Here is a 27,225-nt window from a genome sequence, read left to right as displayed (position 1 = left end):
ACCTGGGGGGACAGGTCCTTCTCCATCACTGCCCCCTCCCCCTGGAACTCTCTCCCCCAGCACCTCAGACATTCTCCGTCACTCGCCACTTTAAAAACTGCACTTAAAACACAGTTATGTATGTTTTTCTTTACATCTATTTTGTTTTTACTGTAATTAATTCTATTGTTTCTGTTTTTACCATATAAAGTGTGAGTACCTTTTTAAAGCGCTATGCAAATAAAATGTATTATTATTATTAAAGTTATTATTTACAGTGGTGTCTTTCCTGCTGTAACATGTCAACATGTCAGCTGTGAAAAATGTCTGAGCAACTGTAAAACTATTTTGTTCTAATGGTAGTAGCAGGCTCAAAATTAAACTATTTTCTAAATCTCATCCAGGAATCTTTATAATGGTCCAGATTTATAGAAGCATATAGTATTTGGCGCCACCTCCTAGTAGTATTAGGAAACATTATGGAGAGAGCTGGCTAACGTTAGCCCTCCTGAATATTATAAAATATCATTAACAGTTTGATGGTTGCATATTAATGACAAAGAGGATAACAAAGATTACATCCATACCCATGTAGAATACTTGATACCCGAGTTCAGGGACCTTGTTTTAAGGCTTGCCAGCACCTTGTATATATTTCGCGTCAAGGCTGATGGTAAATGATCGATCTGTTCTTTTAATCCAGCATGTCTGTGAAGCAGTTCCATTGTAGGCCCAGTGTTAGCTGTTTGGGTCTCCATTTTTTGAGAGCCACAATTCACTGGTTTTGGACTTTGCATCTAGTGGGAGATGGTTTATTAGAGCTGGATCATTACTAGCCCGTTGTCTGATGAAGCAGAGGTCTCATTTTGCCAATGAGTACCAGTATGAGAAGAAGTGAAACTTTGGAAGCAGTTATCAACATTAAAAAAATGTTAGACTGATTAAAGGACCTCCTAAATTCCATCACGAAGATCTTGGACATGTTTGTGAATTGTGGGGTCTCAGGGTCTTTATCAGTGAATGGCGTTTGCTCAGTTGTCACTGAGATTAGAATGTGAGATGCAACTGAAAGGCCCGAAAATAGTGGTGGAAGTATTTTTTTAAAATTTTGCATACCAAACTACTCGAGAATGAACTTTTCCCCTATTGAAAGATATTCCTTTAAAATATAGCAAGTTTTCAGAAACACTGAGTTTGCATGTGAGAGACTCCAAACACGTTCTTAATTTCTCCTTTAAGTCACTGCTTTATTTTCTGGCCACTCTTCCATAAAGCCCAGCTCTGTGGAGTGTACGGCTTAAAGTGGTCCTATGGTCAGATAGTCCTTCTGGGTTATTTTTGGTTTCTGTTGTCTCTCTGACTAACGACTTACCTGCTATATAAATAGTGGTCCTCTCTCGGCAGGTTGATTGTGCTGCCATATTCTTTCCTTTTTGTAATAGTGGATCTAATGGTGATCCGTGAGATCATGTGACACTTTTGATTGCACATAAGTGGACTTTATTTCACTAATTATGTGACTTGTGTAGATTTGGTAGCACCAGATCTTTTTATGAACTTCATAGCAAAGGGGCTGAATACATATGCACGCACTTATTATTTTGTGGAGGTCCATTTAATGAAACCCAAATAAAAACATTTTAATTGTAGGTTGTAATGTAACAAAATAGGACACGAAGGAGGGGGGATACCTCTGCAAGGCTCCACGTGTGTCCTGACATCATTATGTTTTATAACTTCACTTTTATAACTATATTTTATAACGGTTCGTGAGCCAGCAGGAAAATCAGTGAGCCAGATCTAAGAATAGCCGAGGTCAGAGATTAGAGCTAAACACATGTAATCACTCTTTCATAACTAATGAACCGCTCCACAGATGAGCATTAGTGAGGCTAATACCTACCTCAGCCTCAGGAAAAGCCACTTCACAGGTCCGCCTCCCTCACTGTCTCAACAGACGTCCAGCTCACTAGAACCCATCATTCAGGAAGACTTTACCTCTAGGTTTCAGTTCATAATGCCGTTAATAACCCGACACTACAGTTTATTGTAATTATAATGAATTATTTAATATTCCTTTATATTATACAACATCAATTGCATTGCAAAATATTGTTATATTGACCACAAAATAAACATGATTATTGTTGTAGTATGTTGTGTTGTATGCCATTTATAATTAAAATACATGAGCTGATGGCCATATTCACAGGGGTCCCTTGACCTCTCACCTCTAGATATGTAAATGAAAACATGCAGTTTAAGACAAACATTTTTTTCTTTTTGCAGGCAGGATAAATGTGTGTTCCTTATCTAGAAATTGTGTATTTAAATATTTTTGCATACAGTCTTTAAATTGCATAAACTGGGTGTGACTGGGTATCTGAGACTAATCAATATATAATATATTCATGTGTGACGATGTTAGTCTCCAAAGTAGCCATTTCATTGTAGTGAGACCATTTTTTGAAACTTGAGTCACTGTGTAAAATGACCTGATGTGACCTCTAGGATAATCACAGTCTCATGAAACTTTACATCCACAAACTAGAGACCGAGGAACTTCAGAGGATCTACGGCTTCTCTATGTTTATTGACAATAAGGTGGTTTCTGAGTAGTTTCCAGAACAGAAGTGCTCCCCTATCAATTGCTGAAAAATGCAATTCTTGCAGAAATCTACAAATGTAAAAAAGTTTTTAATACTAAATCCCAGCATGGATCCTTCTGTGGTGTTCCTCTAGAGCAGGGGTCGGCAACCCGCGGCTCCGGAGCCGCATGCGGCTCTTCAGCCCCTCTGTTGCGGCTCCCTGATAACGTCGCTGGACACACCGCCAAAAATAAAAAATGTTTTAATAGTTTGTCAACTCAAATGTGCGCCACATCCTATTACGTCGCTGTCAAGCTCCTTTCCCTGCAGCTGGCTAATCATATAGGATTTGCAGACCTCCGCCCTCACTAAACTATTGTAAGCTATTATGTTGAGCACGTTAAGAGCTCTAGGAAGCAGTGTTCCTGTGTCTGTGTTTGGGGCTTTTATTGTGGAGGATGAGACGGAAAGAGAAAAAGAGGTTCTGGTGAAGTGTGGGAGAAGTGAATAAAGTTGCTGCCGTCTTGGCGCAGATCACGTAGCCCCGTGTTTATTGTTTTATTATTATCATAAAGTATTGGCGCTACACTATCAATGGATAAATCCAAAACAGGTAGCAATAAAATGTCAAGAATTGTCTTTATTCTTGTTCTATAATTTCACAAATACAACAAACTATAGTTTTTGTATATATAATATAACTATATACAAAACTATATAAGCTGTGATATCAAATAGCTTCTGCGGCTCCAGACACATTTTATTTGGTGAAAAATAGGGCAAAATGGCTCTTTGGATGGTAAAGGTTGCCGACCCCTGCTCTAGAGCTTGGTGTCTTAATGTGGTATTTTGGAGAGATATTTCTTCATTTTTATCAATTGTCCCGTGGTAAAAAAAGTTTAGCACAAAATCTCCATCACACACTTCCATCATAAAGTTCAAAGACCTTATACACATTCACAATCTATTTTAATGAATTAATATGTTTTAATTTGTGATTTAAGACTAGAACTACTGTTCTACTGTTGACCTGCTATCTCATCCTAAAGATCCAGCGCCCACCCTTTTAAGAGGACATAAATGGGTCTGTGGTAAAGAGGGGTGGAGTTAAAGAGGTATTCATGGAGACATGAAACATGGTCTGAAAACTTAGTTAGATATGCGAGTTGCTATTTTTTAAATTTTTGTACTCCGTAGTGTCAGACAGATCTGTGCGCTCATTCTATTCTGGATCTAGTCTATATTGTGTTGTTTTGTAAACCCATGAAGGCTGAACACATTTCTGTGTGAAATAATACGATCTGTTATAAAACATAAAAATCAAGAAATATTGTAATTTCCATCACTAAAATGAAGATGTTATGCTACAGACAGACAGTAATTGTTAAAGTGGACCACCACAGGTGTTCATGACACGGTGTCCACACCATGTAGAGTACAATCAGTTGGTTGACCCCTCAAAGATCCCTCTGATGGAGGATAACAATACAGGACCTGACAGATCTCCTCTAAGCTGGTTAACCCTCCCCCACCCCTCACAAATTCAAGCCTTGGACAAAAGATGTGCCCGATTAGCAACGATGCTTGGAGAGTGAATGTGGGTTGTAAGCAAACAAAAGCTTACTAGAAACCTGGGTTGCCATCCAAATTTACATAACAAATTTACAAAACACATAGAGGCGATGAGTCATTTGGGGGCAAAGTCCCGCCTGCTGGCAGCGGTAGAGGTGTGGGTTTAGTGGTACTGAGTAACTTATAGAAATGAACGTAATTCTGGATGAATGCATGACATCAAATATCCTGGGTTGCTGGGTGCCGCTATGTGGGCACAGCCCCATGCATGCAATATCAAGAGCGCCTGGTAGAGTGTCAGAGTAGACACGAAGAAGGGGATGGTACCTGGTCAAGAACAGCCTTTCAAGATCTTGATCATCTTCCCGACAGGATTACCAAACACAAAAGCAGCAGGACAACGTGGCAAAATTTGGCAAGCTACCCAAACTGACAGCTTTCAAAATAGGGAATTGCGCAGTATAACAGCAAGTTAATGAGTGCTGTTGGATAATCATCTGACAGTGGTGGGCCGTCAGGGCCAGCAAAGCCAATCAGGTTTCATCCCTATGTCTCTTGGTAAGAAGAGAGGCCTGAGACCCGCTCGGTAGACTTTGCAGTTTAACGGACAATGCATACATGTATAGTCAAAATCAATGTAACTAACACAATGACAAGAACAAACTCACAAGAACCAGTCGTATATATTCATATGACAACAAAGAATGACACATCAATCCAGCAACACTGCAGTGCTAAAACATGTATTCATCCACACACTGAAGAGCACCATTAAAATATTATTCACATCAGAGGGAACCATATTAACCATATCATAAAAACGACACAATAGAAAATCTAACACAGTAGTAACGCTACTGCAGATGTAAAAACACAAAAGCACTTCACTTACCAAAGCTGCTGTTCACTAAAGACAAAGTCCATCCCCCTTTCTTTGATTACAAAGAGTTCAATGACGCGGTTGTACAGAACATCGGTGCGGTTCACTTCCAGCCAGAGGTCCTCCTGCGAACGTGTTCATTGAGTTGTAGATCCACTCGGGTCTCAGCAAAAGTTTTCAAAAGCACCGTAGCTTGTAAGTGTCCTGCCGTGCTATGGTGTCGTGTTGCTGCCTTGGTTAGCCACCTCAGGTTAGCGTAGCATAGCTCCAAACAGCTCCAAACACCAAGACGCTCATTCGCAAATAAAACGCATTCTTAGCCAGAACATGTGTAAAGCTTCTCCGACGCTGTTAGCCAGGAATTCGTACAAATCCTTTTCCTGGCTGGGTCAGGGCTGCTAGCTGTGGGGTTGGCCGACACTTTCTTACGATGTCCAGTTTTTCTGGAAATGTCCTTCTTGAGAAATCTATTTCTCCTCCTTCAGCCATTGAGTGTTAAAGAAACAAAGCTAGGTAAAAAAAAAAGAATCTACATCAAGCAAAACGCTAAAAATGTCATGTCAATGTCATAACTTCTTACATATCTTTCAACTTGAACTGTTACTACTAACTACTAAGTTCTGCTAGCAGGTTCAGCGTTACAACAGTCACGCTAGCCCACTGACCAATCACACCGCACGTTATTGCTGAGCTGCACTTTAATGTAGACTACCTCGGTAGCTCTGGCACGTCAAAGAATACGCCCAACATGTCAAACTAAAGATCTGATTGGTTGAAGACTATGACAATCAACAATATCGATTACTTTTTACCATTTACTTAATGAAGAAGCATCCCGTCATTCGCGGGGTTAGGGTCGGACATGATTCTGTTTGGGGTTTTGTTTTCTTTAACCAAGCATTCTGGAGAAATGGGGATTGTGTGGCGATTGCTTTAGCCCTGTTTGAATCAGTAGGGAACAGCTGCCTAAACGCTGCGGGGAGAGTTTGTAGCTTGTGTGCTGCTGTTGTTTTCCCGCTAAGCTAGTTTAGCATAGTGTGCCTCCCAGAACACATGCGCCCAACCAAGGCACAATGTTTTGTTTCCGGGGTCAGAGTGTCTTTTACGTGGTGGGTTGCCATGTTGAGCGAAGTCCACCGAAAACATTATATTTCCTACAATTTAAGCTTCTGCATTTTCTAAATGCACTAGTATTATTCAAATGTATAGTTCAGTTCGTAAGCCTCGTACCGAACAGTTTAATACCAATACGTGTATTGCTACACCCCTAGAAACAAATAATAACCCTAGCTGTGGTGTCATAATGAGGTTATTAGGAGGTGGTTCAACTGTAGATGGACAGCACTGAAGGCCCAGGTGTAAAATGCACGGCCTGCCACTGTCATCTGAACTGTGTGGAAAATGTAAAATAGAAATAACGAACAGTCAAATTGTGTAATTTTCTGGTTTTGCATCCATCCAAAGCGTTTTTTTACCATTTCCTTCCACCTAAAAACACCACTGTCAATGCATGAATGTGTTTGCATGCACATACATGCCTGCTGTGGGTTGTGCACAGTAGGGTGCATGACAAAGGTACACATGCTTTAACTCATTCATGTTCTATGATTATTCAATCATAACAAATCATACTTTATTCCATGTAAATTGGCCATATAAGGACTTTTTGATAGCCGTTTCTGTATGCTATATACTTTGTCTGCAAGGGTTAACATTACAGTCTTATCAGTGGTGGCCGTCAGGGCATGCAAAGCCTTCTCTGCTGGCCTAAACAGAATCACAAAGTTAGAGCTATTTTATAATTTAATATTTTTTCTTAAATACATTTAATTTTTTCTTATATGTATTATAATTTATAAAAATATTTTTCCCATTATCTTACCTTCCTCAGTTGCTCTGCTTCAGTGCAGCTTGTTTTAAGTAGAGCTTTTATCCAATCAGATTTCACCTCTGTGTCTCTAGGTAGAAGAGAGGCCCCAGGCCTGCAGACTCACCAGTGAATCCATGTGCAGTTTAAGTGAATGGGGACGATATTGTTGATTGTCATAGTGTTCAACCAATCAGATCTTTAGTTTGAAATTATTTGACGCGCCAGAGCGGCTAGCTGGCCTACAACTACGTCAGCATTAAGTGCAGCTCAGTGTGCGCTGTGATTGGTCAGTGGGCGAGCACGTGACTATTGTGAAACGAAACTTAACTTGCGAGCAGAGCTTAGTTGGAGGAGTAAGAGTTCAAATTGAAAGAAATTATAACATTTTTAGGGTTTTGCTTGGTGTAGTTTAATTATTTTTTTACCTAGCTTTGTTTTTTCAACACTCAGTGGCTGAATAAGGAGGAGAAACGGATTTAGTGGCGGAGTTACTGACAACGCATTTCTCAAGATGGACATTTCAGGAAAAGCTGGACATCATAAGAAATGGTCAGTCAACGCCACAGCTGGCAGCCCTGACTCAGCCAGGAAAAGGATTTGTATGAACAGTGTTTCTTGCTGACGTAGAAGCGTTGCACATTTTATGGCTGGGTTTGGAGCTATGCTACGCTAACCTGAGGACACCATAGCATTTGAAAACTTTTGGAGAGACTCGAGTGGATCTACAACTCAACGAACACTTTCGCAGGGAAACATCTCCACAACCGCGTCCTGACGTGCGGTCTGCGCCGGCCGGCGGGTGCCCCGGCGGAGGTGGGATCCCGGCCTGCTGTGAACCTGCCGCAGCAGACCGGCGAAATACAACTGGGGAGGCTCGACTGTCATCACTGGCTCCATGAATCGAGAAAGACTTCTTACTGGAACTGAAACGATGTACTGGGATTAAACTCTTTAAGTTTCGGGTAGTGATAAACTGCGTGTTTGTTTTTTTACATAGTAACGTTACTACTGTTCATTTGTCTATCGTGTCGTTTTTATGAATAGTATTTGAATGGCTCGTGCTCTTGTGTGGTGGAATGCGTGGATCCGCTGCAGGTTTGCTGGATTGATGAGTCATAATGAGGTTATTAGGAGGTAATTCAACTGTAGTAGGACAGCACAGAAGGCCCAGGTATAAAATGCATGGCCCGCCACTGAGTCTTATATATCTAATATATCATATATATATATATATATATATATATATATATATATATTAGTGCTGGGCAACGATTACAATTTTTAATCGCGACTAATCGCATGATTTTCTGCGATTAATCGCATTGTTATGTGCAAAATTCAATAATGAATTAAAAAGTAGTGTATTGCGCACTTTTATTTTAAAAGTACTGCTATATGAACAAAAGTGCAATAACATTTGGTTTGCAAACACTTTAAAAAAATAAGGTGCTTTTTACTAACTAGACTACTAACACCATCTCCATATATACGCGTTGTACTATGACTTGTGAGGGTTGATTTGGGTGTATCTGCATCATTTCAAATCAAAAAAATTAATAAAATTTTTTCAGGCGAACCTGAACATTTTCAATTTGAGCCGTGTGTTATATTCATTCAGCATTAACCAGTAACATATACACTGATATGTACACATATTAACAAATCTCACAAGTGTTAGTGTTATTATTCCATTGAAATTATTCAGACCTTGTAGTTAGAGAGATAAGCCTCTTTGAGTATGGGTATGACATTTTCGAGCAGAGGCCTAAAAATAGGCTTAGGGTTCAAGAGGTCACCGAGTGCTCACCCTGTAGAAGAAGTGGGAGCGGCCCACGGTTCCGATCTTGCCGATGTGGTTCATGAAACACAGGTTTCCCTCGGTGGAGCCGTACACCTCGCACATTTTAATGTTTCCAAAGCGACTCTGGAACTCCCGCCACACGTCCTGCCGCAGCCCGTTCCCGACTCCCATCCGCACCTTGTGAACTTGATCCGCCGCTGTCTGACGTGGGGAGAGGGACGAGATGACGTTAGCAAAGTAGATCTGACGGTTGACAACAGATCATTTCTCCATGACGCTAGGCAACGAGCTGTTAAACTGCAGCCCTCGAGAAAAATAATCTAGTGTGTGTGTAACAAGCAAAGCAATGATTGGAACACACAAACTCATAGAGGAACATGGAACACATTTGCAATTATTTGACAACACACTAACTGAAATGCAATCAGCATGGGGCCTTTGGGGCCCATGAGGGTCTGGAGCAGAGGGGCAGTTGCCTGGCTTTTCTTGGTTGGTAATCCAGCCCTGCGTGTATTGACCACTGGAGGCGGCCAACACACCTTGAGCAACTACTCTGTCAGATAACAGAAGAAGAAGAACTGGTGTATCTATTAACAGCGCGGCCAGACAAAGGGCCGTTTCTAATTTCCCAATTTTCTGCCTCCTTGTCTTCTCGCTCCTCCGGTTTGTGATCCGGAAATCAATCTCAGTGCTGCATCTTGAAGTGCGTCCCAGTTCCTAAAATTCACCTGGAGAAGCGAGGAGGCTTCTGTAGGAGCTATAAGCGAAGATACAACTGTGTATCCTTTACGGAAGTCTTTTGGGCATCCGTAAACAAACAAAAGAGGCCTGACCTTAATGACATCACTTCTGTTATTATATTGAATGTAGACTACAACTGCTATAATCCTGACATGATGTTTAGAAGTGCAAACAGCTGCTGTCAGTGGCATATCAGTGGCAACATTCTCTTCTTCAGCACTAATTTGCTGTATTTCATGTTGTCATATATAGATAGACAAGATATATATAATATAAATATCACTCAATTATATACACAATATGTCACTTTCTATGTACGGTACTTTTCACACAAACATTTGTAGCGCTTCACACAATGAAACATAAAAGCTTTATTAAATATTTATTATAGCCCTTATATATGTGTGAGTGTGTGTGTGTAAATATATAGCATCCGAACATTCTTGTCATGAATAAAATGAACAGTAAATATATAAGTTGACATGAACACTGCTATGCTCATCTGATAGATCATTAATTAATAAATTATAACAAAACAAATGACATCTGTTGCAGCTGTGCATCACGTGATATTTAATTGGCGTATCTTAAATTGGCGGCTCCGAGGCTCCACCCTCGCATCTCCCATAGGTGGGGACTAAGACGTGAGGAGAAGAGGCAAGGAAAGGAATCGAGGATGTACAAACTGGGAAATGTGCACTGAGAATGGTTTCATCGCACTCCTTATTGAATCATTTGATTTCATTAGAATTAAAGAATAACGACTACATTGGAATTTGAAATGCAAAAAGTATACCATAAACACTTCTGCACACCTGATCATGAAAAACAAAATTGGAAAAAAAATACAGAAAATGCGTGCATGGTATTTGCCATGATTGCTCAATGGTCACTGTGCATAAGACAGCATGCCGGCGGTAAATGGTACTCACGCTTGCATGTCCACATTTTTCATTTGCCAATCAGCGGCGAGGACAGTCATTGCCAGCCTTCCACCCACGCAGCCGAATAACAGAGAGAGAGTGGACAAAGGGGACTTTGAGTCCGGCCTCAAGAGGCAATGAGCTCGGCCCTCACACTCTGTGTGCGTGCATGTCTGAGCGTCCACCAATGGGAGGACGCAAACAGCCTCAAAACAAAGGCCACGCTTGTCTTCCTGCTGCAATTGTGTACAATTTTATTTATCGGATTCACAAGTGACAGTGACTGTAAAGGAGTGTAAAGCATTGACGCTTTTTTCCCCGTTGCTCTACTCTAACTCACTTGCTCCGTCATTCTGTTTTCTAGCCCGGTGTCAAATGTGAATAACATGGCGGTAAGTCATGTCGAGATAATAACAGCACTAAGTATAGAATAAAAAGTTTAGGAAAGACGAAAACTTTTAGGTACTTTGAAGATCAATGGTTTAGGTGTCAGTCTATCAGAAAGAAGACAAAGCACTTAAACTTGACTTCAAATTCATATTCAACAATCACACAGAAAGGAGGGAATTACTATCAAGATAAGTTGCCAGAATGGGGGCACACTACTAAAAGGTACTTTATTTGTGTCATAGCAAACCAGAAGGTTTTCCACAGAGTATATTTTCATTTAGGCGGTTAACAGAAATGTTATCCAAAATGAACCAGAAATGAAGCGTTTTGGTGCCGTCAGTGTGCCCGAGCAGAGACAAGCGTGATATTATTTTTGCAAGAGGTTATTAACACTTTCAAGTTGAATTCCAAACAGCACATTACCTTGGGCTGGTTGCAGAGGTATCTGCAGAGTTCACCGATATACTGGAAAACAGTAACGTTGTGTTTTCTACAGTCATTCCAGAACTGGGAGGCTGAGAACTTCTTCTTTAAGACGCAGGTTGCACCTGTGGTAGAACAGATAACAATGACATTCAATTCTCATATTCTCCTATTTTAAATACCAGCTTTATCTACTCCATGTGTTTATAAATGCAAATAGGAAGCTTGAATCATTTTTATAGATTGGTATTTAATTCCCATATACACTGTACTATATGTTTGAATTATTTTGCTGACAGGGTAATAAGAGGTGCTGTAGAGCGTTGTGTTACTATGCAGGTCCATGTACTGTTTAAATCTCTTGTTCTTTTGCGAAGATGCACTCACAACACAATGCTAAAGGTGAAAGACATGCAAGTGTCTTCTGACATGTTTAAAAGGTAAAAGTGTTGACAGCTGTTTTCATTTACACGCTGCAGGTCAGTAAGCACATTTGTTCCTTACCCTTGACCTTATTTAAATCGAAGATGCTGCCTGATTTGATTTTGTATGTTTTTTGGTGTCTGTGTTGGAGCAGACTGACAGCACAGAGAGGACAGGAGGGCGGACAGCGCAAAAGTGTGTGAATTTATCAAAAATAAATGAGCATTCTTGTCCTGCACATGCAAACTTGTAAAAAGACGATTAGAAACCTGGTTACCTGTATGAAAATGTAAATCAACTCATAATGTCACACACAATTGTACCCAGCAGAAATGAAATGTATCTCTGCATTTAACCAATCCATTAGGATGGTACGGTGGGGTTCGGTGGCTTGCTCAAGGGGCAACTCTGCAGTGAGGCAAAGTGGCCACCCTCCATGCTCGATTCATACGGGGACTGGAACTGGTGACCCTCGAGCTCTGAAGTTCTCAGATGACACCACCCTCATTGGACTCATCTCTGGTGGGGATGAGTCAGCCTACAGGTGGGAGATAGACCATCTGGTGACCTGGTGCGGACTTAACAACTTAGAACTCAACGCTCTAAAGACAGTGGCGATTGTTGTGGATTTCCGCAAGAATGCATTCCCACCTGTCCCTATCTTTGGCTTCCTGGGCTCCACCATAACCCAGGACCTAAAGTGGGAGCTTAACATCAGCTCCATCACAAAGAGGGCTCAGCAGAGGATGTACTTCCTGAGGCAACTGAAGAAGTTCAACCTGCCAAAGACAATGATGGTGCACTTCTACACTGCCATCATTGAGTCCATCCTCTCCTCCTCCATCCCCCTCAGCATATCATTCGCTTTGCTGAGAGGCTGATTGGCTGCAATCTGCCATCCCTCCACGACTTGTTCAAATTCATTGTATGTGTAACGTACTTGGTAATAAACCGTTAAATAATGAAAAGTTCCCTTGACGCCCCTGAAGCATCAGATTGGTGCTGATAAGACCCATTCAATCTTACTTATGGTACTCACCATTGTACCCTATACTACTAGGTCAGGTGGGGCTCTCTGGCAGAGGGGTGGACATTGCCAAATCAGTTTACTGGAAACAGCTAACTAATTAACTGATTGTCGTCAAATGCGATTAGAGAGACCTGTATATGATCTGTGACTGTCTGATGGAAACTGGGACTTGGGACTAACCAATACTGGAAAGTTTAATGACACTGCAACATGTTGACACACTCTATATTTACTTTTCGACATTGTAGACATGATCCATGCATGTCTGATTTGCTGATTTATTTGCAAAATCACAACATATAATATAGGAGACAACAAGCAAAGGATGTCATTTAAAGAATGTCTTAACTTATTGTTGTAGATAAGAGTATAATATTTCTGTCATGTTTTGTGATCACGTTTGAGATACAGACTGGGATTATTATCAGATCAGGAGATGAGGGCATGACAGTTCATCACAAACGGACCATAAATACAGATGTTTGTTCAGTTCTTTACTCAAGGAACACTTTTGATGTTGACATCAGAAAATGTGATGGCAGTTTCATAGCAACAGGTAATTGGAAATGTCACAGCAGCCATGACAGACATGAGTCACCTTATTTGAGGGTGTATAAAATGTCATGGTTCTTGATAAAGATTGTAGTGGTTTTACAACTTGTGGTGCAATTCAGCCACTGTCTAGCCTATTTGCAGTGGGGAGGATACCTTAAACAGAACAAATAATGTTTGGCTTATGTATTTTGAAACTTAGGTACAATGTATCCAGTGTGGCATTCTCTTTGGCCTACTAAACTAATCTATTACAAATAACACGCACAGTGTCTGCCAATGTTACCTTGTGGTTCACAGACAGCTTGATGTTATTTTGCTGACTTTCAGTCCTACCAGCTCATCTCAGTCTTAAGAGGGCAGTCTTCCTCTCCAACATTACAAGATAACATTGTTGACTGTGATTTGTGTTCTATTAACAAAGTAAAAGTGAAGGCTAGCCAGCTACAGCTTTTTAGCAGAGTCTTGTATTTGGAGGCAGAAATTGCTCAGCTAATTTGTTAGCTAGCTTGTTCTATAACTTCTATTTTGTATACTACATGACTCTTTAGACAAGTCCCAGTTTTAAAAGTCTTAGCCATTGGTACCAAACAGCCACCTCTTTAAAAAGGACAGCCTTGGGTTATTCCATGATATATATACATAAATTGAGAGGGCGAATGGTTGCTAGGGGTTGAGTATCGTCTTGGCAGGTGTTAGTCTTGCAATACCAGACAATCGGAGACCAAATAGCGAATATCTAGGGATTACTAAATGCAAAGTTGTTGCTAGAACGGCGGGAAGAACATCCGCTAACAAACCTACACCCCTTACATGTCCTAGATTCAGAAATGTCAATCGTTTATCTACATGAGCGGGGACATACAGGGTGTATATTCAGGAGCTAATTACTGGTGGGAGAGCTCCGAGATTGATTCTATTTTTTAAACTTTGAACAGCCGCTACAGTGCGTGAACCGTCTGTGTGTGTTTGTTAGCTCGTTAGCAGAGCAGCTGTAGCTGCAACTGTTCTGTGCAAGTGTTTCTGCTACGACAGTGTTTACAAGCACACGACTTCTGCATGTCACCGGGCCCACCACAAGACTTTGTATTGGTTCTTCTATCAAGTTTTTTAAAAACTCTATAATCACTTCCACACAGTTTTAGCAATGAAACCAGGGATACTGTCTTCAGACTCTAGCTTAGCGAAGCGTTTCAGAGGCTGACTTGTGAGTCCAGGCAGGTGTACGTCTGGTCTGACAATGCCAGCCCAATGTGTCTACTTTTCAACATATAAATCTGTCAGGACACCGGCCTCACCAAGGTTTGTTAGCACAACCTGTCGGGATGTTTATCTCTACCAGTGAAGGACGTTGAACTTTCAACTTTTGTAGCAGTTGGATCCAATGCAGAAGCCAAAGATTCATCAATAGGATAGCCGATAAGAATTTGCTGCTTTTCCAAAAGCAAGGTTCACACAGTGAACCATTCTATGAAGAGAGCAAACACAGCAACCATGACCAAAAACAAAAGCATTCACATAATAGTCTTCAGTGTCCACTTCTTGCTCTAAATCCTCTAATTAAGCCACTAGTTGTGGAACAGTGGGTCCTCAAAGGGGTCACTGTTGTTTGGCAGTTACACTGTGGTCAGTGGACACTGTCTGTCTCCTGTCCCTATTATGTAACGAAGACCATCAAAATGTTGTTAGGCCTAATGCTCTCTGGTACCGTGCCGGATTTCCTGGTGCAGGGCCATTTTAGATTTGAAAGTAGATCATTATTTGTCTATGGAAACAGTTGTGTAGAAAGATATATGGATATATATGCATGTATACAGCCATAAGGAACCCAATATTTTTGTATTAATAAAAATAGCCCTACTTTACTAATATGATCCTTTATTTTCACTGTGGCTCAGCAAAGTGTCAGCTCAATAATGCACATGACCTCACTTTCAAAAAGCGCCTCTAGGAAAAGGCTATTTGTTTTGTTTTCATATCATTACAATCTTTCAGACTAATCGTTTGACACCAGTAGGCCGATTCAATATATACCAAGGGTGCTGTAATTTATCTATTCAATGTTCGAGTCCTGCTGAGACGAAGACAAGTGATATGTTTAAATAATAAAATAATGAATTATAGAAAGTTTTGTCTTTAAGCTTTTTGGGTGTCATCTTAAGTAATAATAAGGGTCCAAAATGATGTGACATTGTATAGTTTTAAGTAAAAACCTTCAAACCCTGATGGCTGCACAGCACCAATGGCCTCGAAGATTTAGCTGCCACAATAATACCACTATTGTGAAGATTGAGATACTGCATATAGGCAGCAAAACTGAAACTTGATAGAAATAAGCCCAAAATGTGTAGAGAAGCTCAGAATATATCAGTTATCGGCAGGCTACATGTTGTTTATTGCCACATAACAGAAATAAATTAATTTGCCAGCTTCTGTGAAGGCTTATTACATTACCAGCTACATTAAGCTACAAAATAGGCTAGAATTGAATAGTCTCCTCTCCTTCTGGCAATGTAGGCTGTCGGCTCCAACTCACCTCTCAAAATCTCATCAAAAATTAGAGTGATCTTGCAAAGTCAACAGCTATTATACTGAGCATACAACCTTTTTTTTCCTTGGACAGCTTTTACTGTGTACATGGCAACATCTGAGAAAGAAGTCCTTCTGCTTCTTTAATTTACTGGTTGGCCGATTGACGCAGATTTTGAGGTGAAAACTTCCACCAGCAGATCATGTGCATACATTTGGTTGTAGGCCCTATTTAAACTAACTATAGCGCTGGTCTAAAGTGAATGGTGCCAATGCATTAAGGGCTTGTCCAACTCCACTTCTGCAAGTTAAAAGTAAACCCTTTGAAGTCTGTTTTTTTTCTAGATTCCTTTTAACTATTTAGATCCAAATTCTTTGTTTTCTCTTACATTTTTTAATTCTGTGAGGAGCTGAGCCTTGCTGTCGGTGAAACACCGACACAGAGAGCAGAGGAGAACAGCAGTGTAACCGTAGATGAAACCAAGACATAGTAGCATAGTTTCTTTCTGTTCATTCCACTTGGGTGCTGTGAAAAAACACTCATAAAACCCTGATTTTCATAATATGCATCCACATTTTTGCAAATGTAAGGATATTATTATTATATTATCATTTTTTGCAGCTGATTTCACTTTAATCATCATCAAACCAATCAAAGTGTCATCTCTCATTAAATTTAAAAGCAGGAAACTCATTTCCATTTTTCCATTGTGAACCCGCTAATGCAGGTGCTTCTTACTATATGAATAATGTGCCCATCAAATAGCTGAAAAATATTGATCACTGACTTTAGACTAGTTTTTTGTTGGTCAATGGTACAATAACTCTCACTGCTCAATGCGCCTGACCACGCTTATTGTAAGACCAACACATCATGTGACAAGCTACTATAAAAGAAACACTTACAAAATACTGTTCAGTGAGTCTGAAAGAATTAGTGGTGTAGACATATTCTGAGGCCTACCCAGCTCTATGGTTCCTCCTATACCGATCAAGGAAGCTGCGCTGTGGTAGAGCGGCAGAGGGATGTACACCACGTCATCTTCAGTAGCTCCAAACGCCCAAAACCCTGCTGCTGCCTTCAAGCTCTGGAGGTGAGTGATCACTGCAGCCTTAGGGAGCCCTTGTGGAAAGGAAAATACATAACTATGCATTAAATTATGTTGCAAAATAATCATTTCAACTGCATTGCCACCCTGCTGAATCCAGCGTTAGCATGGGGAGGGAGTACATGTGCTACCTGCATGACAACGCAACAAAATGTCATGCAATGCTGCATTCAATTGTTTCTGACTTCATTAATGATTAAAGCACACTGAATTGTAGTCATGTACGGTCGTCCTTTCAGTCCTGTCAAGGTGCTGATGACTCCCTCTGGGTTTCCCCTCACTCCCCCTCTGTGTTGCCTCCCTCGCTCTGTTTTAAAGTCACTCTTCAGGTCACAGTGATCCGAGACGGTGAAGAAAGCAGAATTAGCAGAAGTCAGAGCCCGTCCTGTTCTGTTCTGACGGACGAATGACGTAGTGGAAACAAGTTTTTAGTGTCTTTCTTCAAAGCCTGATCTCACGGTAGATTCAGACAGATTCATATGAAAATGAATGCCATCTATTTTCCAAGACATGCTTTTCATGAGATAAGTGAGACATCGATCAAAAATCGTGACGCAGATATCCAACCCATAATGTAATTACAGTTTTTTTCTATGGGTCGTGATAAGTTTAGTTTTTTTTTTGTAAACTGAAATGTCACAGAAGGATAGCCCCAATAACTGAATGCTATTTTAACATAACATGTCCTCAGACACAAAATGGTGTAAATGACAGCAACAAAGTGTGCAAAGGCCTCATTTAAATGACTGTGAATGGCTCTACATAACATGTAAATATCTTGTAAATAATGTACATAACTTCACAGGCTTAAATAACACTAACATAAACAGTACTGGCATAACCGAGCAGAAAAGCTATGAAATGGCTATAAAAACTAGAACATTTCTCAAGAAATTTTGACAGTGTGGCTTCTACTGCCCGAAGACATCGCAATATATATACACGCCAATGTTACCGGTAGTGTCGTTCAGGTTCGACTGAGATAGCGCTTCTCTCTTTTCTGCATTTTAGATTCATACTCTTGGATTGAATCTTGTATTTGTGGGGCTTTTATTTTGAAAGGGTGGGACTGGGTGGGTGAGAGAGGGGGAGAGGAGACAGAGGTTTGACACTAAAATGACTTCATCACAAGCATTTCAGTTAGAATTCATTCTGTGGGGCTTTTATTTTGAAATGGGGGGGCGGGGGTGAAAGGGGAAAAGTCTGTATATGACTGTATGATAGAGAGAGACACAGAGAGAGAGAGAGAGAGAGACAGACATAAAGAAGGAGATAGAGAGCGAGAGAGAGAGACTGAGTGAATGAGTGTGAAAGACAGACAGTCAGACAGACAGTTATATGGACTGAGTGAGTGAGACAGGCAGACAGGAGGTCTAACAATGCCTTTGACTGAATATCTCCAAGTAATATGTGTGCGTGTAGAGAGACACAGACAGACAGACAGAGAGAGAGAGCGTGCATGCGTGTGTGTAACTGGTTGCCATGGTGAGGACGCACCTGGTTGGAGAAGTAGACTGATTAAGAAACGTTACAGTAAACAGTGATTTTGAACAAAACTTCTGCCTCCCTTTAACAAAAAGCAGCAGTCTAAGTGCCAAAATATGGATACCGTGAGAAAGATAAGACTGCCGAACGCGCTGATGTGGTTTTTATGTTTGTGGTGATAAAAATGTGAGCTCCAGCGCAATATACAAAACTGGTACCATCTGCTTTCTTTGAGAAATGAGTGGTCAGATTTAACCTTGAGTCTAATGGAGCAGTTGGTTGGAGTTCATGTCGCTCTGCGGCTCTTTTAGCCAAATGTGTAAATCTGTTGGATTCCACAGTAATTTTTCTATGACAAGGACCAGATTGGCTACTTTAAAATCCCAAAATTATGCATGAAGAGTGAAAATTGTGGAGTCAAAGGCAAAAGACAAATATTTTTTTCACAAGAATTTCAAGCTCCTCTTCACTCTACCGGTGACATCACGCACTCTAAACTGCGCAATACACACCCATTATAAAGTCAAAAACAGACCCAAATTTTCCTGAAACTTAATCTGTGACTTCATGAAAACTGTGCTGGCTATCAAAATGTCCATTTAGCTCAATAAAGTCCAGCGTTTTGTCTACGTTTTAAACTTTGAATCATTTTTCTACGTGAAAGTATGGCTCCTCAATATGGGCCCAAAGTTAAGTGTTATTTTAGCTCTCTTAGCCGAAACCCCATTCAAGTGAATGGAGAAATTTTGCTCCGATTTTCGGGAAAACCACTGGGCGAATCTCTTATAAAAGTCATTGCACACGATTCCCGATCGGGCCGCACATTTGGAGATACTTTTCGTGCCGCTGTTGGCAACGCTGTGTGAGGAGAAGCATGTCAAACTTTTCTGGATAAACCTGATTGTTGTTGGAATGCTGTTAAGCATTCCAACAACGCTTCTCCTTCCACATTTTTTAAGCTACAGAAACCGTTCGAATATCAAAATGTTCAGCTCTTTCAGGAGAAGTGTGCTATTTCTCTTCATATTTCTAATCTTTAAACTTTTTGAATTATTAAGCTTTTTGCAACTTTTTTTTGAATGGGATGTCTATGGAGAATATTTTCAAATCCTCTTAAACTTCTTCAACTTTCAAATCCTTCTACTTCCTCATACTTTCAGCTACAGGCACCATTTTAACTTTAAACTGTTAAGAAAATTCTGATCTATTGCCGCATAATTCAGCTTTTTGATATCTTTTATACTTTTTGAACTGTCCCATTTTAACTTTTATGATTTTTTCAGTCCTTTTCTGCCTTTATAATGGGTGTGTATTGCGCAGCTTAGAGTGCGTGATGTCACCGCTAGAGTGAAGAGCAGCTTCAGATTCTTATGAAAAAAATATTTGTCTTTTGCCTTTGCCTCCACAATTTTCACTCTTCATATATATTTTAATGATCTTGAAGTAGCTAATCGTGTCGTTGTCGTACACAAGTGACTGTGGATTCCACAGATTTACACATTTGCAGAAAATCACTTAATTGAGAGGAAAAACCAACTTTCTGCTCCATAGAGCTCAATGTTAAATCTGACCACTCATTTCTCAAAGAAAGCAGACGGTACCAGTTTTGTATATTGCGCTGGAGCTCACATTTTTAACACCACAAACATAAATAACACATCAGCGCGTTCGGCAGAGTCTTATCTTTCTCACGGTATCCATATTTTATTGATTAGTCTCATGGTTTTGGTATAAAGGGAATGTGTTCGACAGGTAGTTTTGTTGAAAATCGCTGTTCACTCTAATCTCTCACACAGGTGCTGCAATCACCATGCACCCAAGCACACAGGTGTTTCTATGAGCTCATTAGTGATGTTTATAAACATACAGAGGCACTGAGACACACACGCACACACGACTTGGAGATATGCGTGATGCTGCTCAGCCAATCAAATATGGGTATCCTGACAAGTTTCCTGATTCCAGTGAGATGTACACACACCATGACACAAGTGAAATACTCACTCAGTCATCTGTCTGTCTGCCTGTCTGCCTCTCTCTCACATTCACTCAGTCCATGTAACTGTCTGTCTGCCTGTCTGTTCTCCATGAACAGGCTGCTGGCACACAGGTGTTCGTGATTAAGGTAATCAGCAATGTTGATAAACACAGACTCACAGACACACGTGCACATACACTTCTCTCTCTCTATCTCTCTGTGTGCATCTCTCTCATTCAGTCATTCAGGTCTTGGATACTTTTAGAGGACCCCCCCACACACACTTATTCTAACGCTACTAATACTTCTACTACTTATAATACTTCTACTACAACTACAACTTCAACTACAACAAATATCGCTACTGCTGACATTTTTTAAGCCACAGAAACCATTCAAATATTAAAATGTTCAGCTCTTTCAGGAGAGGAGTGATATGACTTCATATTTGTAAGCTTTAAACTTTGAATTATTCAGCTTTTTGCAATCTTTTTTTAATTGGATATCTATGGAGAAAATCTTCAAATCCTCTTAAACTTCTTCAACTTTCAAAACTTTCTTCTTTCTCATACTTTCAGCTACAGACACCATAGTTAAACAGTTAAACTAGAAGGGTTTTCAGCAGTGCAGTTTAAATGCTTTCAGGCTACAACATTTTTCAGACAGGTAGTCTCCCATTTCTGTATTTTCAGCAATTTGCAATCTTTAAACTTTTTGAATTATTAAGCTTTTTGCAATTCTTTTTTTGAATTGGATATCTATTTTCAGCAATGTTTTTGCAATTCATTTCAGCTTTCAACTAATACTACAACAAATATCACTACTGCTGACATTTTTTAAACCACAGAGACCGTTCAAATATTAAAATGTTCAGCTCTTTCAGGAGAGGGGTGATGCTGACTTTTCATATTTGCAATCTTTAAACTTTTTGAATTATTAAGCTTTTTGCAATTTTTTTTAAATTGGATATCTATTTTCAGCAATGTTTTTGCAATTCATTTCAGCTTTCAGCATTCCAACGCATTTTCAGCAGGAAATGCATTTTCTAGCCTCATTTAAATGACTGTGAATGGCTCTACATAACATGTAAATATCTTGTAAATAATGTACATAACTTCACAGGCTTAAATAACACTAACATAAACAGTACTGGCATAACCGAGCAGAAAAGCTATGAAATGGCTATAAAAACTAGAAAATTTCGCAAGAAATTTTGACAGTGTGGCTTCTACTGCCCGAAGACGTCGCAATATGTAGCTACACACGCCGATGTTACCGGTAGTATCGTTGAGGTTCGATTGAGATATTGCTTCTCTCTTTTCTGCATTTTAGATCCATACCCTTAGATTTAATCTTTTATAATGGCTTCAATTTCCTGTACATATGAATTTTTCACATACCAAGCCGGAACAACTGCTGTCTGTCTTCAACAGGCAGCTAAATATATTGTTCGCCGCTAATTGCGTTAGCATCGGAGCTAGTTTTCATTTTAACTGAGCGTCGGTACTTTTGGAGAGACTCGAGTGGATCTACAACTCAACGACCACGTTCGCAGGGAATCAGCTCCACCCTTCGCCGGTCCACGGCCGAAGACGACCACCGAACAGCGGTCGAAGACGACCACCGAACGGCTGCGGAAGACGGACAACCGACCGGCGAAATACAACTGTGGAGGCTCAACTGGCAAGTGAAGTTCGTTTGTTTACCTCTACTGTTCATTTGTCTATCGTGGCGTTTTTATCAATAATATTTGAATGGCTCGTGCTCGTGTGGTGGAATGCGTGGATCCGCTGCAGGTCTGCTGGATTGATTTGTTGCTTTGTTGTCATACGAATATATGCGACTGCTCTTGTGAGTTTGTCATTGTGTTACATTGATTTGGACTCGTATTCATGTATCTGCACTCTGCATTTCGTGTTTTGTATGCTAGGTGTTGAACTTCATGTAACATTTTATTTCATTTGTCAAATGTTGCAGTGTTATGTGAATATGCGGCTTTTACACGAAACAAATAATAACCCATAGCTGTGACGTCATAATGAGGTTATTAGAAGTGTAGAACAGCACTGAAGGCCCAGGTATAAAATCCACGGCCCGCCACTGCATTACATTACATTACAGTCATTTAGCAGACGCTTTTATCCAAAGCGACTTACAATAAGTGTATTCAACATAGGTATTCAAGAGAACTACTAGTCACCAGAAGTCATAAGTGCATCTCCTTTGTTAAACAAGTATCTAAGAGCATAAACCAGAGCAAACGTACAGTGCAGAAACAAACCAATACAATAAGTGCAACGAACTAATATGAATACAATAAGTGCTGAGTGGTCTGTTTGACTCTAATTGGACCAGAATTTACTAAATGAACATCATGCTGTATTGAAGAAGACATGAAACTAGAGTTTGAGACCATAAACTCATGTTTACAATGTTTACTGAGGTAATAAATCAAGAGAGAAGTAGAGTCATTTTCTCATAGACTTCTATACAACCAGAGGAGTCGCCTCCTGATGGACACTAGAGAGAATGCAGGTTTTAAGACACTTCCGCATTGGCTTCACTTTTCAGAACCAGAGGTTGTCGCCTGAAATAAAAGTATAAAGAGAGTATAGCATATGTTTTGCCTTTAGCCATCTTGTGGTAACAGCCTAAGGACGGAACCAGTCAAGTCCCACATAGCTGAAGGGTGGCTCTGTGCTCAATCGGTCGGAGGGTAGGTCTATAATCTGTTGTTCAGCAGCACCCCAACACAGTTAGTTACATACAGCACATTTGTGGAGCTGTCAAAAGGAAACATGTATCCCTCTATCACAAGAACACTGTGGCTACAATTACACATTATTCACTGCCAGCAACTAGTATTGTAGTATTGTATCAGTAGTGTATTATTAGTAGGAGCGGTGCGAACTGAAACAAGAGCACTATGACATCAAATGTCACTCCTCACCGAGCTGTAGAAACAACACACACTCACCAGTTGTTCCAGAGGTGAAGATGTAGAGGGTGGGGGATTTGAGGGAGGTGGTGGCACGTAACACCGCTGGTACAGGCTGGTCGGAGGCAGCATCCATCTTATCCCACAGAGTGTGCACCTGCGGGTGCTCACTCTGGCTCTTCATGGCCCACACCTGAATGTTGTCCTCCAGCAGGCTGCTGAGGATGCCGTCCAGACATTCCAATAAACCTGGGAGATCGAGACAGCAAAGCCATATTTCATAACAAGAATACTTTGAATATGGTTTGAATTTTTATTGAACTCTTAGAGACCCGCATTGACCCATTTTTGTCTTGGGGGGGGGCAGCGGATCTTTAGGGGGAGATAGCATGTCAACAGTTTACAAAACATAGAAGTGGTGTACATCATCTGAAAGCTGTTTTTAGATGCCTCTTTGGCTCCGCAGGGGCTGAGGCTACAGTGAGGGAATAGGCTCCTATTACACGTTGAAAGTAGATGATGATCCCATCAGATATGAAAACATATCGATTGTCATTCAATGTGTGGATGAGTCATGGCAACAGTGTACAAAAGTGATACATAGACATTAATAGACACTGTTTTGGGCAGAGCTATATAAAGTTGGACTGGACACATACTTTACTACATTCTGACAAAAACATATGAATGAATGCTCATTTAAACTTATTAGTAAAATTGATAGCTAATTACAATAATGAGACTTCATATAGAGAGGATATCAACAACCGTCAGAGTGTTGCCTTTAAAGGCATTTTTCTACTTTGTTCAGATAATTTGTTTATGCTCTTTACAAGATGAAAAGATGGTTATTGTAATGTTGTTTTTCGTTCACGTCATGTCACTGTCATGTCACTGTCATGTCACTCTGGAGCTCAGAGAATAACCTGGTGCTCAACAACCCAACATGGTCCTCACACATCTCCATCCTGGTGAAGAAAGCTCACAAACAGCTGTATTTGTTCAGGAAACATAAGAAGGCTAAATTCCAGTGCCAAGTTCTTTTTAACTTTTACAAAGGAGCAATAGAAAGCTTCCTGACTGGAGACATTACAAACTAACATGGGATGTGTACGGTCCAGGACAGGAGGTGATAGAAACCACCAGGAACATCATTGGTCTACTGAGCATCAGTGATATTGGTGAGAAGAGGAGCCTGAGAAGAGCTCAAAGGATATTAAAGACTAAACCCACCCAGACACAACCTGTTCACCTGCTGCTATCTGGAGAGAGATACAGAAGTATCAGCCGATGAACCACCAGACTTCAGAACAGCTTCTTTCCTCTGAGTGTGTGACTCCTTAACTCATCCTCAGCCCTCCATAAATGATATAGTTTCAATCTGCATTTCGTAGTGCAACACTGTTGTATAATGACAATAAAATAACCTTGTAACCTTGTATGATGAGAGAAAAGAGTGCAGACCTTTTTCTTGGAGCCCTGCTGATTTTGTTACAATTCTTCCGCTCGGTCTATCCTGGAAGAATGTGTACCTGACAGAAAATAGCTCCTAAAGCAAGCACATTGCTGATATCACTTCTTTTTTTCTTGCTAGAGACTAAGAAATGCATGATATGGCCCAGTGGTGATGCTTTAGCAATGAAGTATACCTTTTGGTCAACAACAAAATAGCACCTCATAAAAAGTGTTTTTGGTGCTTGTTAAGTACAATTGATCGCCAGATAAGTCTTTGGAACCTTCCCACTCAAACAGGTGTTCTCGGTTGAGAATTAAAGTGGCACTTAACTCACTGAATCGCTCTCAGACTTAATGCTTACAACAATGGAACCAGATGGGAGAGAATTGTCTGGAGACTTGGGAGAGAGAGTTATGAGCAAGTCATTGTTGTTAAGTCAAAACGCAGAAGCAAAAGTGATACAGAAATTCAAAAAAAGGATGGAAACCCCCAGGTTGGCGTCGTACGCTTTCACCTCGTGATGAGCGAGTTTTGCTTAGAAAAGTGCAGATGAATTGGCAACAAGTTTCTCAGAGCTGGCAAAAGATGCATGGCTCCTCGCAGAAGGCAGAAGACTGCTGAAGCCAGAGCACCAGAAAGCTTGTTTAGCATTTGCCAAGGCCCATACTGAGAGAGATGAAGACCTTTGGGAATCCATTCTCTGGTCCGATGTCAATCCAAAGTCAATCTTTTTGGACCGGATAGCATCCAAAATGAATGGCGTCGCACAGGGAGGAGTACAGTGAGGAGTGCACACAGTGAAGTTGTTAAAGTTTTTTTGTGGGGATGTAGGAGTGCTGAAGGTGTTGCACTTCATTGATGGCATCACAAATTTGCAGATGTACTGCGAAATCTTGAAACAGAAGATGCCTCTTTCCACACCCTGGGTCGTCAGGCACTTTTTCAATATGACAAAACGGTATGGGCGTTGTGTGGATGGGCATGTGGGGTGCCAAGGTTTAAAAAAGGTTGGGGAGCACTGCTCTTGATCTGATTTACTTTAATAACCCCTGAACATGAGCTCTAGAATGGGATTGTCCTCAACAACACAAGTTCTTACCATCTACAATCTGATTTTGCTTAATAATTCTGAACCATAAGCTTTTGAATTTTTCTTTTTTTGTCAGATTCCTCAACACTACAAACAGACACACAAGCATGTTGTCTTGTTTTGGACCAAATACATAACTTTCCCACCTAAATCTGGTGAGCTTAAATTCTGTTGTGAGAATTCCCTGAGATACTTTATAAGAGGGATTGACAGTGGTCAGAAAGAAAAGTATGGCTTTGATAGCAAGTCCGCCACTTCCTATGGGAACAGGGCTGATGTATGACCCACATCTCTTCTCAGTGTCTGACTGTTGCAGCTCTTCCATGAATCCCTCTCCTGTTCCACTGGGGTTGTGGTGAGGACAGTGTCCCTGACCAATATCATGCTTGTTTGGTTGAGCAATCATCTGTCACATGGCTGCAGCGTGGTGATTCCTATTAACTGTAGAAACAGGATTCTTCCAGTAAAACACGGGTGAAAGCGGAATATGATTCAACAAAAGTTATTATTGTTCTGTCATCAAATCGCACAGCAAATATTATAAATGGAACCATGTTAATGCAGGGTACAAGTTTGGAAGTTTTCAGAGTTCAGCTGTCTGAGTCACAGCTGAGTTTGAAAACAACAACAGTGACCTGGCCTGACATTTAGAGAATGGGGTTCACTATTGGGAATTATAAATTACAAACAAAAAGAGTGTACTGTGTCTTTAAACTACACGTGACTTTAAACTACATGTGTCTTTAAACTACACGTGTCTTTAAACTACATGTTATTAATGAGCGTGTCTGTTGTGAGTGAAAAACGCATTTCTTCTCTAGTTTTAGGTGTTTATCAAGAAAAATTGCCGACATTTTTGCTGGTCCTCACTTCTCCAATATGAGTCTGACATTGTATTTACATTTTTAATCATTTACATGTATCATTTTAGGTTCTAGAAAATTAGGATTCAAGTTTTGCTATCTTCTAACATTGTAAACAGCTAATCATTAAAAATGAGCAACAGACTAATCACTAAGGAAAGTAACGGTTGGTTGCAGCTCTATCTGACATACTGTGGCATACATGATACATGATTGTTATCTTTTTTGTGTTTCTGGAGGGCCTCCTTCACTATCCAGAGACATGTTTGTGTCTATAGAAGATTTAAATTACTAAATAAAACATTGTGTCCCAATGAAAAACAATGTTTTTGCATTCCTTATGACAGTATATGCATATAGGGAAATACCAATGCCATTCTGTGCCTCTCAGTGGCTCTCAACATGACGACAGCTGAGCCGGCGGCTCGTAGCTAACGGTGCTGACAGAGCTAACAGCTACCTGAGAGGGAACCTGGAGGGTGGGCGCTACGCTTGCCAGTGAGAGCTAGCCAGTGGTGCACGCTCACATGCATGAACGTGCACTAAAGAAGGTTTTCTTTGGGGAATGTTTCCCTATCCGATCCAAGAACAGAACGTGTAAATGG

The 27,225-nt window shown here is 40.5% G+C and overlaps 1 protein-coding gene across 1 annotated transcript in view; it reads right to left on the bottom strand.

Annotated features, from left to right (window-relative positions):
- slc27a6 (solute carrier family 27 member 6) overlaps nt 1-27,225 on the bottom strand; it is a gene marked incomplete at its 5' end in the record, with an annotated part of 39,203 nt that overhangs the window by 10,080 nt on the left and 1,898 nt on the right. Inside the window, 4 exons of the mRNA XM_079178654.1 lie at nt 8,697-8,891; nt 11,168-11,292; nt 16,666-16,824; nt 23,251-23,460. Coding sequence (XP_079034780.1) covers nt 8,697-8,891; nt 11,168-11,292; nt 16,666-16,824; nt 23,251-23,460 — 689 coding nt within the window. The remainder of the gene's footprint in view (nt 1-8,696; nt 8,892-11,167; nt 11,293-16,665; nt 16,825-23,250; nt 23,461-27,225) is intronic.

Source organism: Pholis gunnellus (genome assembly GCF_910591455.1).
Source record: "Pholis gunnellus genome assembly, chromosome: 18".
Lineage (NCBI taxonomy): Eukaryota > Metazoa > Chordata > Actinopteri > Perciformes > Pholidae > Pholis > Pholis gunnellus.
This window is presented reverse-complemented; position numbering and strand designations above follow the sequence as displayed.